Source organism: Falco naumanni, chromosome 6 (assembly GCF_017639655.2).
Source record: "Falco naumanni isolate bFalNau1 chromosome 6, bFalNau1.pat, whole genome shotgun sequence".
Taxonomy (NCBI): domain Eukaryota; kingdom Metazoa; phylum Chordata; class Aves; order Falconiformes; family Falconidae; genus Falco; species Falco naumanni.
In genome coordinates, this window is record NC_054059.1 from 41,537,158 (window position 1) to 41,550,673 (window position 13,516).

The 13,516-nt window shown below is 37.8% G+C and overlaps 1 protein-coding gene across 1 annotated transcript in view; it reads left to right on the forward strand.

The window, feature by feature from the left end:
• The window catches only part of PRKN (parkin RBR E3 ubiquitin protein ligase), a 616,239-nt gene that overhangs the window by 479,675 nt on the left and 123,048 nt on the right, over positions 1-13,516 (forward strand). The window contains exon 8 of the mRNA XM_040598195.1: positions 5,724-5,785. Within this exon, the coding sequence (XP_040454129.1) occupies positions 5,724-5,785 (62 nt within the window). The remainder of the gene's footprint in view (positions 1-5,723; positions 5,786-13,516) is intronic.

The window sequence follows — 13,516 nt, forward strand, 5'->3', positions numbered from 1 at the left end:
TTTGAATATGGAACATTTTTCATATCTGTACACAAGTCAAATAAAATTCTACATGGATCAGTCAGGAAAAAAAAATAAAAAAGATGCGTCCATTAATTTTCTAAGCATGAATTGGTTATTCTCATGTATTTGCAATATTTTCCAGTTGCAAGCTTGGTTTAACAATTAGCACTGTCTAAAGATATGCTTTGAAGGGCATGGATAGATATTCTTACATGGTTGTGTTCAGAGCTCACAAAAGGGTATGTACTCTTCAGAATTAACAGGTGTTGATGCAGACATCAACTTTAAGTGAGAGAAATGGAAGTTATGCTGTGTTCACCGTGTAAATGCACAGTTTGCGTGGAGATAAATGTGATGGGAAAATTTACATGCTCAAAGTTAAGCATGTGCAGAAGTGATTGGGATCGCAGGTGTTGGGTGAAAATAAGCTCATCTAACCTTAAAAGTCTAGAAGTTACTTCTGTAAATCTTACCTAGTCACCTTAGACTTCTCAGTTGATGGATATAAGTGGATACCATTTGGGGTCCTGCCTCGGATGGAGGGAATTACCCTGTGTGAAGGTGGGTTTTTCCTCCTGTTGACTAAACAGGAAGCGTGCAATGAATATATTAGACCCATATACCCAATATTTTGATGCTTAAATTCAGTAAATTGAATCTCATCCAAGCATACCATTTGGGAAAAGATGGCATTTAAAAGGCAAAGCAGGGAATAATGCTACAAATCTGTGGTGGAAGACATAGCACGAAATCCTACAGCAGAGATAAATGCACTTGTACCTGCATGTTGTGTGATTTTCTGTGATTCTCTGAGGCTGAAACTCAGCCAGGCCTGTCCCACCCCAGCCAGGAGCAGGGAGCTGGGGCCACGGAACAGCCCCAGCCCTGGGCACCGGGGGGCAGCCCCAGCCCTGGGCCATGGGCACCTCCCTGGGGATGGGGACAGGCCAAGGCTTGGCTGGGCCGTGGGCCCGTGGGTGGGCCCGGCTGTGGGGAGCAGGAGACTGGCTCTCATGGGGAGTCACTGGGGCAGGGGCTGACGGCCCTGGGGGGCTGATGTGGGGCCCTGGGCTGTGGGGGACCCCCAGGAGGCTGGGCAGGGACAGTTGGGGCTGGTGGTGCCATCAGGGCCCTGACACTTGCGTTGGTTCTCAGTTGGCTGTATTTGTAACAGCAGCCATTTTCTGCTTTTATTTTGCCAGTTTATGCAATATGAAAGGGTTGATTTAATTTTTCCTTTGCCTTCTCATCAAAGAACATAAGTCATACAAAGTGATAATTTTAAGCAGAAACAAAACCAGAAGCCAATTCTGTCTGAGAAAAAAAAAAAATGTGAAGACTTGGGTAATTAAATTGGTAGTAATTAGAATCATAGTTTAATTACAAGTGTAGCTCACAATGTGTGTTCAGACCACTTGAAATGAGGAGATTTGTGATGTTAGGAGACATTAAACTGTCCTTCCTAAGTTTTGTTTCTTTATTCTTCTCTTGGAGATACATATACGATCAGATTAAAAATATCTGTATATCTTTATGAAGAGAATATCACAATGTAAATTGTAAATTTACAGTTGCAAGTTTCTGTGTCTTTGAATTTACTTTCCTTCATAAGTGCAGCACTCAGAGTTCAACAATAAAGCAATATGAGAATCAAGCAACAACAGAATTATTCAAACAAGTAATCTCAGGTAGGATGGAACATCTATAAACAGATAATATGCTTAAATTTAATGTAAGTAATAAATGCTTAAATAGAAGAGAAGAAATTGCTTGTGTTGAGTTTATAAAGCTGCTGGTGCTTTGAATGGCGTATCATCCCTTTATAACTTAGTTTCCTACTGAGACTCAAGCTCATTCCTAAGACATCACATTGGTTTCATGGGTCTCATTGCTTTGAGGTCAATGGAGCTGTCAGAGGAAAAAGCAGTATACAAACACTAAAGATTTGCATCAATCTTATATTTCTTAAATCTCACTTTGCCTTCACAGTTAGCAAAAACCTGTACAGTCATTGCAGCCAAGAACATACGAAACACATAGGTTTGCATGTGTGTTGAAAGGGGGAACTAATAAACAATTTAGCTGCCATCTTATCAGTCTGCAGATGTCCTCAATCCTGACTTTTGGCTTCTGATTAAAGGCTATTGTCCTTGCTTTTGCATAATTTCCTTTTAATGTTCTTATGTGTAATTGTTATTGATTGATTTTTTAAATATTTCTATGGTTTGGTTTATGTCTATGGAAATTTCATGTTTGCCTGTACTTTTTCAAGTAATAATTGGGAAGAGGGAAATGAAAAGTTTCAGTAATTGTTGAGAGCATTGATTATAAAGGTTTCTGTACTACAGAGGGCATAAAAACTAATCCTCAAAGCATTCTACACAAAACAGCAGAAATCTGTAAATTGCAGATTATTTATTTCACATGGCATGCGCAAGTCGCACATCATAGACTTAGAAAATGCATTTTTCTTTTAACCTTTGGTGTGCACAGTTTGCCAGTGAACCCACTGCATGCTGTGCTTAACTTGTAATAATTTTCAAGTCACCATGTGTGTTTCCGTGTACATAAATATGTTGATGGATATATAGGTCAGTTTGTGGGTGAGATGAAAAATATTTCTTAATTCTTTTCAGTAGAATAGGTAATTTTTAACCTATTTTCCTTTTATTTATGGAATGATTATTTGTCTGTACCCTTTGTCTCTAGTCATTGTGCAGGAACTTAACATTATCCAAGACTTTTTCACAGCTCCTAGATATATGGTAAAAAAGGATCACCAGAACAAGCATTGGAGCATGTTTTACGAAGGTCTGCTTACTAAACAAAAGAAATTAAAGTAGACATAGGAAATATCAGAAACACATCCAGAAATATCCAAAAAGAGGGATGATCTCTTTTTGTTTTCCGTATTTCTTCTTTATTTTTATTTTTTTCTCAAATTGTTGTTTGACAGCAATAATTTCCATTGTTTCTTTGATTTATTGCTTCTGCAATGTGAAGATCTGAAAAGACTTCTTACAGATAGCAGACTGCTAATGTGTGTTGGTATGATGCAATACTGCACACACTTGACATTTCTGAACTCATTGTTGCTGGAAAGCATCATGCCAACAGTGACATGCTTTTTAAGCTCTCTTATCTTCTTTGCCAGTAACTTGTATAGTTAGCTTTCAATATCCAGTGAAAGTCTGGACTATGAAAAATTGAAAACTGCATTGGGCAAGTCTCTAAAAAATAGACTATACAAAATACTGTATTGGGGAAAGGTTGCAGCAGTCGACAACTAGTAACACTTAAACATATACATATTTATAGATACATCTATATATCTTCATACTTGTACACATTTTTTGCAAACAAAGGTCCTTGGTTCCAAAATGTTTATAGTCTCTAACATGGGAGAAAGGGAGAATGCATGTAAGCAGTTCACATAAAAGAGATCATATAAATTATGCATGAGGGCAGAATGGGATGGATTTCTGGGAGAAATAGGCATTCAGGAAATATGATTTCAAGGAGAATGGAAAGAGAAAAAGTTCTTGCTAGGCAAGAAAAAGAGAAACTTTCCCATCTTAAAGGATCTAGTGAATAATAAATTGGAAAGGATAAGAGGGAAGAAAGAAATGATTGGTTGAAGAAGAAGCTGTAAAGACAGCAAAAAGCAGAGACAAGCAGAAAGCAGTTTAGTTGTGTTACAAAGCTAACATCTGTCAAAGATTAACATGCAGTATTACATGAAATCGTAATTATCCTCTGCACGTAGAAATTCCTGTAGCAGTGTACAATCAATGCAGATATATTCAGGGGAAATTACATGTGGGGGAAAAGTTAATAATCGCATAAGGACTGGAGAGTAAGAGAGAACTGTGTTTTATGCAGTGAGTTCTGATCTGAAACACAGAGAAGTCAATAGCTCTGGACTACACATAGGACTCAGGTTGAGAAGTTAGTGGAACAGTTAGAGCTGATATGTTCAGGGCTTGGATGAGCTGGAAGATGGAGATGTAAATCCCAGTGAAAATGGACAGAAAAGTTCTGCATAGAAGTGTTTGTGTAGTGGAAATAGTAAGGACAACTTTAAGTGCATTGAGAACAAGAAACAGAACAAACAGTGAGAGTCGTAAGCATGGGGTAAATGAGGAGAGAAAATTAAAGGTGATTTAGGGGTTGTGGTCCTAGAAGTTGAGAAGAGTAAAAATCCATTAAGAAAGAATCACTTAGAGCTAAAACTCACACAATCCAATATGTGAATATCCTTGTGTGTGAGAGGAAGGAAGAGACAGGTGAAAAGGAAGCCTATAAGAGTATCATAGGTTTTATTAAATGGGAAGAAATAATAATATTTAATAAGAGACAAGCCATTAATAGATAATTCTTAACATATGCTTTATCCTGGGTGACCTTAAACCTTGGCTACTTTTAAAAGGATTTGCTGATGAAGTTGTGTTGATGGTGCATTCTCCACCTCCTTGGAATGGAAATGATAAAGCATTTACCAGCAAGAAGCTCATTTGAATATCATTTAAATTAGTTCCCTAATTAGAAAAAGTTATATCAATAGAAGACTTGTACTAGTATATTTGTATATAGTAGGGGTTTTGCCTTTTTTAGTTATGTTGCTTGCAAGTATAAAAGCTTTTCCTTCTGTATCCCTAAAATGGCTATGCCAACAAGTTGTGAGTGCCTCATTGGCTTTGAGTGAAACCACAGTACTGATGGAGATTTCCTGACAACTGTCTCTAAATTCATTTGCATCCTTTTAATGGCAGTCATCAAGAATGAGAGGTAACTATTTGTAGTTGCATCAGCAGAAAAGCAGGTTGATAAAAATCGTAGTTCCTCCCATGTTCTGGGGAGAACTATGCTCTTAATTCCTTTTAAGGAATTTTCTCTGTTCACGAGCAGATGCTTCAATTTATGGTAAGAAGAATAAAGCCCAGATTGCTTTCACAGTCTGCACTTTTATCGCTTGCCAGAAATGAGTCTAGTAGTGTACAAAAAGTGAGTAGCAGCCTTGGATTTAATCACAGTCTGAACAGGTCAGTAAAGTGCATGGCACCGAGCAAGACATATTTTTTCTTACTGGCTGGTACAGATGTGAAAGTCTGTAGTGACTGAATGTTAATCTCATTGCAAAGTTCTGGCAAATCGCTCCCCTGCCTGCATAGTTGGTTTGTGTATTACATCTGTGGGTGACAACTACATATTTGTGAAATGGATTGTATTTGTGACAGCCAAAATTAAAGTGATCTGTGGGGCCTATGAAATCCTTCAGGGAATCAGGGAAAGCCTGTATTATGCTTAGAAATGAGTCCAAAGCTGGTGTGTGAATGAGAATTCAGCCTTGGGCAGCTCCAAGGTTTTGATGTGAGATCCTCTTTTAACAGGCTTTTTGGCTTACACTAAGGGGCTGGTGGTATCTGGCAGACAGTGCTGCCCTTTTCATCTTGCTTTTGTTTGTAGTCCTTTGGGGAAAGGGATAAAATATTCAGAATATAACCTTTCTAAGTGTTCTTGGTAGCATGCTTGGAAATGTGGAAGGGTTATTTGATAGACGGGTTTCAGCATTCTGGTGCCTGCAGAACCATGGCTAATCTTTCTAATCTTCTTTATCTAAGGTAATCTGTATATTCTATCCTCTCTGCATCTATGAATATTATGCTGAAACTGCACTGACAGGAACCTCTAAAATGCCTGGTTTTGTTTCTTTCCAACAGCTGGCTGCCCGGACTCCTTGATTAAAGAGCTTCATCACTTTAGGATTCTGGGAGAAGAACAGGTGAGTTGGTATCTCAAAGGCAGCGTCTTAATGTCATGAAAGATAGACGCTAATGAGACAGTTTCATCTCTCTCCAGGGAGGCAGAGTGTATCTCATGAACCCCAATGACCTGAAATGTGGGGGGAAAAACTCACAGGAGTTATATGTGAGATATGTTTTTTTCATTCTATCTATCAGCCTTGACAGGTTATTAATTGGTACATCTGCTGTCTGCCACAACTTGTCGGCTTTCAACTACAGCAGTAAACAGGCTTTCTAAAACAACAGACAGACAAACAATCTAACTAAAGGATTGATACGTACAGCTACTCATGATATTATAAATCTCTTTTTGTGGCCTTTTTTCTCTTTTTAAAGTGTGTTTCTCATTCATAATCATAGCTGTGCTTTGCACTCAGAAAACTATTTCTGTAGAAGGAATTTAGAAAGGTAAGTGAAATATGCTTTGCAACCCTCACAAGATGGTCATAGTTATTATTTTGTCAATAATGAAATTAACGTACAGAGATATTGAGAAATGGTCTTAAATTCTGAGAGGCAAGTTGAATTTTCAAACACTTACTGCTACTGAAATTCATGTTGTCTTTGTCTCTCAAGTATCTCTCCTAACGTACTGGTTATAAAACCTAACTGCCTGACATGGAGTTGCACATACTAGAGACCGGGGCCCTGGAAGCTCAGCATTAGTGTGTTGTACATGAGATTATCTGCATCTTTTAAGGAACCTGGTACCAAGGGACTTGCTCAAGGTTATATGAGGGCTGTGACAAAGGTAGGAGCAGTTCCTGAATGTTAATTCAAAGTCTGGTTTCTTGGGTTTTGGATCAGATTATATGGTCAAGAACACCCTGTTACTTCTTTCCCTGTCACTCTCCCTTTTCTTATTACAGATAGGGCTGCTGGTACATTTTCTAGACTCCCAGTTTTCCTCCACCAGCACCCACCTTCAGCTGTTATAGAAAGTCAAAAGCCAAATTCCTCAAGGACACAGCTTTTCCTCAGCAAGAAGGCAGCACAAAGGGGACTATGGAAGGGTTTGTCTGACAGGAATGGAAAAAAGGACAGAAAACAGACTAGGCCAAAGGAGATACTTGAAGTAGAAATGTGGTGAGATTGAGGATTTAGGAAGTGGAAATGAAATTATGACCAGGATTGACGGGGCCAAGAGACTGGTTAGAGCCAGATGACAAATGGAGGGCAGAGTGAGATGAAGCCTGGGGACACTGGAGAGATGGGGCTGGCTGGTGAACCAGAGTAGCAGTAGAAACCAGAAAGGTAGGGATAAGTGTCTGTCAAGGAACTGGGACCAAGAACTGTCAGGGCATGATCAAATATGGAAACTTGCTAACAAGTCTGGTAAAGGAAGATCTCTACTTAAGGAGCTGCACAAGGAGGTAAAGCTAAGCAGGGCAGGAGGAGTGGGACAAAAGGAGAGATGTGAAGGAAAAGTAAGGAACGGCTAAACCAAGAGACTGTATCTGGGAAAGGGCTGAACCAGACAGATGCTGACAGCTCCACTGGCAGAGCTCTTAGGATGGAGTTGCAGACCTCAGCCTTGCCAATGACCACTGATAGACCAATATAATTTAATTCATGGATTTTCTGGTTTTTTCTTTTTGCTTTTTAGAAAAGGATGTGGTAGACATAAAAACAAAGGCTAAAAGAGTTAAGACCACAAATGAAGAATTCAGACATTAGGAAATGTCAGTTTTAAGATTGTTTATGTAATCTTTCTTTGTTCCACTCACCTACCCTTACACCTTTGCACTAAGAGCATATTAAATTATATGATCACACAAACTTCAGAACTGGGATGATGTAAACCATGAGGAGCTACAAAAGAAAAGATAATTAATTTCCATCCAATGACAAGAAAAGTCTTGAGAGTAGAGGATTTTGATGAGGAAAGCCTCGCTAATCAAATGAATGCAGTATTTTTGCCACTTGGAATATCTTTTGTATTTTTTCTGACTTTCAAAATGACATTACTCCTTTTTGTATTGAATACACCTAAACAAATGAGAATTTTTTGTCATCATGCATTAGGAGCACAAAACTGTGCAGATGGAAAGTTGTTTTGCAGAATGGGTCTGACCTATAAACATTTGCCTTTCCCTGAAACTGACTACACTAACAAATTATTTGTACACAGCAGTTTTCATTACAGCCTTGAATGATGTCTTTTCAAGTAGTGAACACTGCCATGAGGCTTGAATTATTCCATAAGACCATGCATGTATAAAGAATATTGCAATTATAGTTTATCCCTCCAAAAGCATTGTTATCATGAGTCTACTGGTGAATCACAGTAGCTCTTGGCTGAAGTTAGCACACACTTTGACAGGGAGAATTTGGTGCAAAACCAAGGTAAAAAATTTAAAATAAATCTAAATTATAAAATAAATTAATTTTGGAGAAAGTCCTTATTCACATGGCTATTTAATTATTTCTTATATTTATTTAGTGATATATTTGCTTTTAAAAAAGATTGGAAGTGTGTCTTTTTCTGCTGTCAGGCATACTAGAAAGAAAAAAAATCATAATTAATTATAACACTGTTTTATTCAGACTGCTTACAATTTCCGTATTATCAACAAACATATATTTTCTTCCACTCCAAGCAACAGGCAAAGTATAATAGGGGCCCATTACTACTTCATGTCCAATCTTGATTTATTTTTAAAATGCTTATATATTTAAAGCCAGATTATACAAGCAGAATGGACTATTGTGATAATCTCTTCTTTATAATCTCCTTTAGAAATACACATTACATGACTGCCTTGGATTAATTCTTGTTTAAACCGGACTATATTGCCTAGAAAAGCATCCATTCTTTGTTTACAAATCACTTGCAGACATTAGATCTTATTATACCTCTCAGTAGTAAGAGACACAAAATTCCTGGCCTTTTCTTCTTTCCACCACTCCACCAGATAGATAGTAGTCTGGCACAGGCAGTAGTGCACCAGTATGACCCCTATATTGCCTGTCTCCCCTTTCACAGTGTCCAGATCCTTTATATTTCTAATTCCCTTTGTCCTGTCACAAGGCAGTAGATGATCATCATAACAAAAAATGTCTTCGACCTCTGAATGCAACTCAGAAAAAACACCATAACCCTGAAACAAGAGTAAAAAATTGCTTATACAGCAAAAGAGAGTCAGACTGTCTGCTGTATGTTTCAGACAGAAAAGAACCTTTCAATTTGAAGTGGACATTCCCACTGAATCTTGTGGATTCCAGTTAAACCAGTGGCTGCCCCATGGGGAATATAATTTCCCTTGTAGAGCTTTCAATTTATTCATCTATGAGGTGCCTTAGTGCTTTTGGACATGGATGGACACAGCTCAGATTCAGCTCACAATCCATCACATTTCTTCCCAGACAGAAATCCCATTCTGCAATTGTGGGTAATAGTTTGTTCCTAGAAAAATAATCTTACATGTGACTGTGCTGAAAATTGTCTGCTTAAACCCAGTTTACCAACAGTTAAAGATACTCCTGTAGCATGAATTTAACCATCCCTGTTAGATGTTCATTACTTCCTCCTTCCAAATGGTTACAAGCTTTATCATGGATGTTTTATTTTCTTGGTTTTCTTCAAAGTCATTGGTAAAAGTTTTAGGTGGTGTTAAGGCCAAGAATCAATACTTTTAGGATCTTTTTGGAAACACACCTGCATAATAGCGATCACCCATTCACAGTTACATTTTAGACATGCCAGATAGCTAAGTTTTCATTCTCTTAATATATGGCATTTTTTATTTTGTAGATTTATTTGTATTAGATGTTTTTATTTAGCTTTTATATAGTTTTATTTATTTATTTATGTGTATTTGAATTTTTATTACAGATCTAATTTGTATTAGATTTTGTATCACTGTAAATACTTAATCATAGTGCCAGGCGACAGCAAGACAAATGCCTTAGACAAGTCTGCTTCATCAACTCTCTTCACCTTTATCAACCGAATTTCAGTCAAATTAAAATCAAGCAACTGTTCCTAACACAAAGCCCTGGTCTCTACCTTATATTCAGTTATTTATTTCCTGTAAATTCTGACCATATATCATTTTTGTTGATGTCATTAAGGGGGGAAATTTTTTGAGTGGCTTGCACTCAAAAGCATGTGTCTGCCTGTCTACCTGTCTATCGAAATAAAAAGGGTTTTTGTTTAAATGTAAACACTGAAGGAAAACTAATGCTGAGAAAAAACGGCTTTGTGTTCAACTTGAAGCATGAAGCATTGCTCATTAATATTTCCTAAAGGGAGTTCTGTAATAATAAAACAGTTGTCCAAATAGTCAAACTTCTCAGTAGTTTCCTGGACATGTAAAACTCCCACATTCTGTTCCCTCAGGAATGTACATTATGGGAAATTCATTCTAGTTGGAAAGTCTATCTTTTAATGTTTAGTTGGTAGCAACAAGATAGTTTTTAAAGAGGGATTTTTTTTTTAGACTTTACAGAAAGAGGTAATAATAGTCTGTGTGATGAAATAGAAGAGTACAAGCTTTCCCAATATGCGTTGTTGATACCTGAATTACCGCAGCTTCCAGAGCAACTGGCTTAATATACAACACAAATACATTTATCAACTGCATTTATCAACTGATTGCTACCCCACTTGATACTTGACCCTTTGAGAAGGTGCCAGAGAGTCTGACCTTTGCAGCTTTGACTGGTTTGTTTTGGACCTCTTCCTCACAGACTCTCCCAGTGCACAAAGGTCTGTACAAGGCAAAAAGAGTGTCCAGGACATGCAGCCCCAGGAAGGGTAAAACCTGGAGCTTTCTAACAGTCCTTAGCTCTTTCGAGCTTTTTCTTGCAATTTGATCACATTATTCATAATCCATCGTTTTCCCCTGGCATAATGGACACAGTCCAACCTGCTGGCTAATTGCTTCACTTCATGGGTACCAACAATACACTCAGGATTGGGATGGAAGATATATTAAGTGGGGAGATATGGAAAAATAGCACAATATAAGAAAGTCTCCTGCTGTAGCCATTTGCCCTGTCAGGCTGGCTGTCTCTGCAAGTAAATGCAAAGGGTGATACAAGTGGTCATAGTACAAGCTGCTTACAAAAATGTAGTAAATATGGGCTCTGTCCAAATACGGTGCAAGGCAAGTAATTCAAGCCAGTGGCAGAGACAGCAGAGAGAGCACTGTAATTCAGACCTAAACACTACAATATACCAACACAGCAAGATGACTTGCAGTGAACTGTTATGGAGTCTTCCTAATGACTCTGAGAAACTTCCCTCTTCTCCCCAAAATGAATTTAAAAAATCCTGTTTAATTGTTTAAAGGGAATATTGCGATTCGTGAATAAAATAGCAGCTACATCTGAAGGCTGGAAGGGAAAAGAAGTAACACAAGAGCAAGCAATCTGCCGCTATACCTGAGTGCCCCCAACAGGTTACAGCCCAGATGAAGCAGATGACATGCTAGTGGCAGGAAAAGAAGCTGCTAAGTAATGTATAGCTGCACTTCTCTGCTATATCATCTGCTCTGACAACTTTGCAGAATGTATTGGCCAGTTTCTTGATATTTTGACAGGGGAATGATCAATTTTAACAGATCTCTTCTATCAACTGCTACTGCAACTCATATCACTGCTCACTTTTTCTTTAGAAATGTTGTGGGCGTTTATATCCCTGGAATCTGAACAAACCTGAAGCGGGGGTTGTGGTTCTTTTTCCACATTTCCTTTACAGTTGGGGAAAGCTTATGCAAAGGAATACCCTCTTCTGAAAATCTGCAGATCCCCATGCTCTTCAAAGGTGGTGTGGTCTGGTGCTAGGTTTTGCCATGAGCTGTAACTTCAGGAGATACGGAAATCCAGTATTAAAAGAACACAGTGTGGACAAAAATCATTAAACATTGATTGAGGTTTTAAAGGAGTTTGTGTACAATACATGTGTGTGACAGGGAGTGAGTCTATTTTATTTTTTTTTTTGCTTGCAATACTTGCTAGAAGAATTTTGTTTTATGTATATGCTACAGAATATTAATGTAAAGTCAGTCTTTAATTGATGTATATTTACCCATTCAGGCAAAAGTAATGTCATGTGACAATTCTAATTAGTCAGCTGGGTTTAGTGCAGGAAAATGTCAAATATGATCAACAAAATGCTTCTGAGGGATTTGCGGGTCTAGATTTTTTGATAACTATACTTGGACAAAAGGTATGTTACCTTGATAATTCACATACAGTTAAAAAAAAAAAAAAAGAATAAATTTTCACTGAATATTTTATCCAGTTCGTATTACTAAACCAAAGCTAGTTTGTTACTGTTCTCAAATCTGTATCTTCCTTACAGCTCTGTGCTTTCCCACCCAGTCCCCTGGCTTCAGCTACTACTCAATGTGAGTAGTACTTACACACATCTGTCTCTTTAATTTTTCTGTCTGATACTCGATTTCTGTACATCTCATTTGGCTCACCTTTTGGATTTGTCATCACCATCCCATAACTCTTTCTAAAACTGAGCTGCTGCATTTAATTCCTGATCCTCTTTATACCACCTTGTTTTTATAGCTGTAACTACACAACAGACTTTACAGTCCTGCAATTTCATATGACCAGCAATGTACCTCTCTTTTCTTCCTATGTTATATCTGCTTTGAATGTCTCCTAACCACCACCTTCTCTGACTTCAGAGGTAATTGGGATCCATGTAGTTTCCTCAGCTTTATATCTCCTGGATTATCAGAACTTTATTCTCTTTGGTTTCTTGTCATGGGCAGGGCATCTCTATTTTCTTACTCCTTTTCTAACTTGTTGCCTGTGCACTAGACAAGTAAAAGTAATTTATTTTTTGTTCAACAGCTGAAATAAAAAATGGGGAGAAAGAAAGGAGAAAGTACTTGTGATCAAAACGAATTTAAAGGATATTATTTTCCTGTCATAACCAAAAAATATGTCATTTTACATAGAACCCAAATTTCAATTTGTTTACTTGTCTGTAACAACTATCAATGAAAAACTCGAGTGCTTCTTAAAACAGTGGAATTCGCTTCAACCCAGCTTTTACTAAATTCAGAGATAATATTTGAACCCCAGTATTCAGGATCTCAGGTCGTTGTAGAAAATGGGACTTCTTCCATCCTTTGGATGACTTTGATCTGCTTTCATGCAATATGCATGTATTCACTTTTGTGACCTGAGAAGTGGAATCCCCAGAAGCCAGAATCTACTTCAGTGAGAATTAGTTGCACAATTCGCAACAGCATCGACTGAAAAGATTTCCTTGTATCAGTTACAGCCTTGATGGTTGTTACTTGTAGAGGAGAAGGGAATGTAGATTTGAGCTCCACAAGAGTTGGAAGGAAGGAACTGGATGTTTATCATCTTCAGCATTCAGTCTATTCAGACTGATCCCACAAATACTTGCTGGAAGATCACAAAGTTCCAATAGTTTGTAAATAATACTGCCAAGCTATAGACGGTGCTTAGTCCACTTTCTTCATTGTGTCATATTGCCTCTCATATATTCAGCTTGGTTTCCAATAAAACCTGCTGCAGTGTCCTCTGTTCTCAGCATTCTACATTTTCTATTTTCATCCTCCTCACCTTGTGCTTTCTTTCAGATCATTCTGCAAACTGCAGTCTTTTCTTTCTTTTCCTCTCTCTACTCCAGTTTAATTTCATCCATTAATTATGCAGCATTGGTCCAGTCTTATCTAAATATTATATTGAGACTGCCTTACCTAATTTTC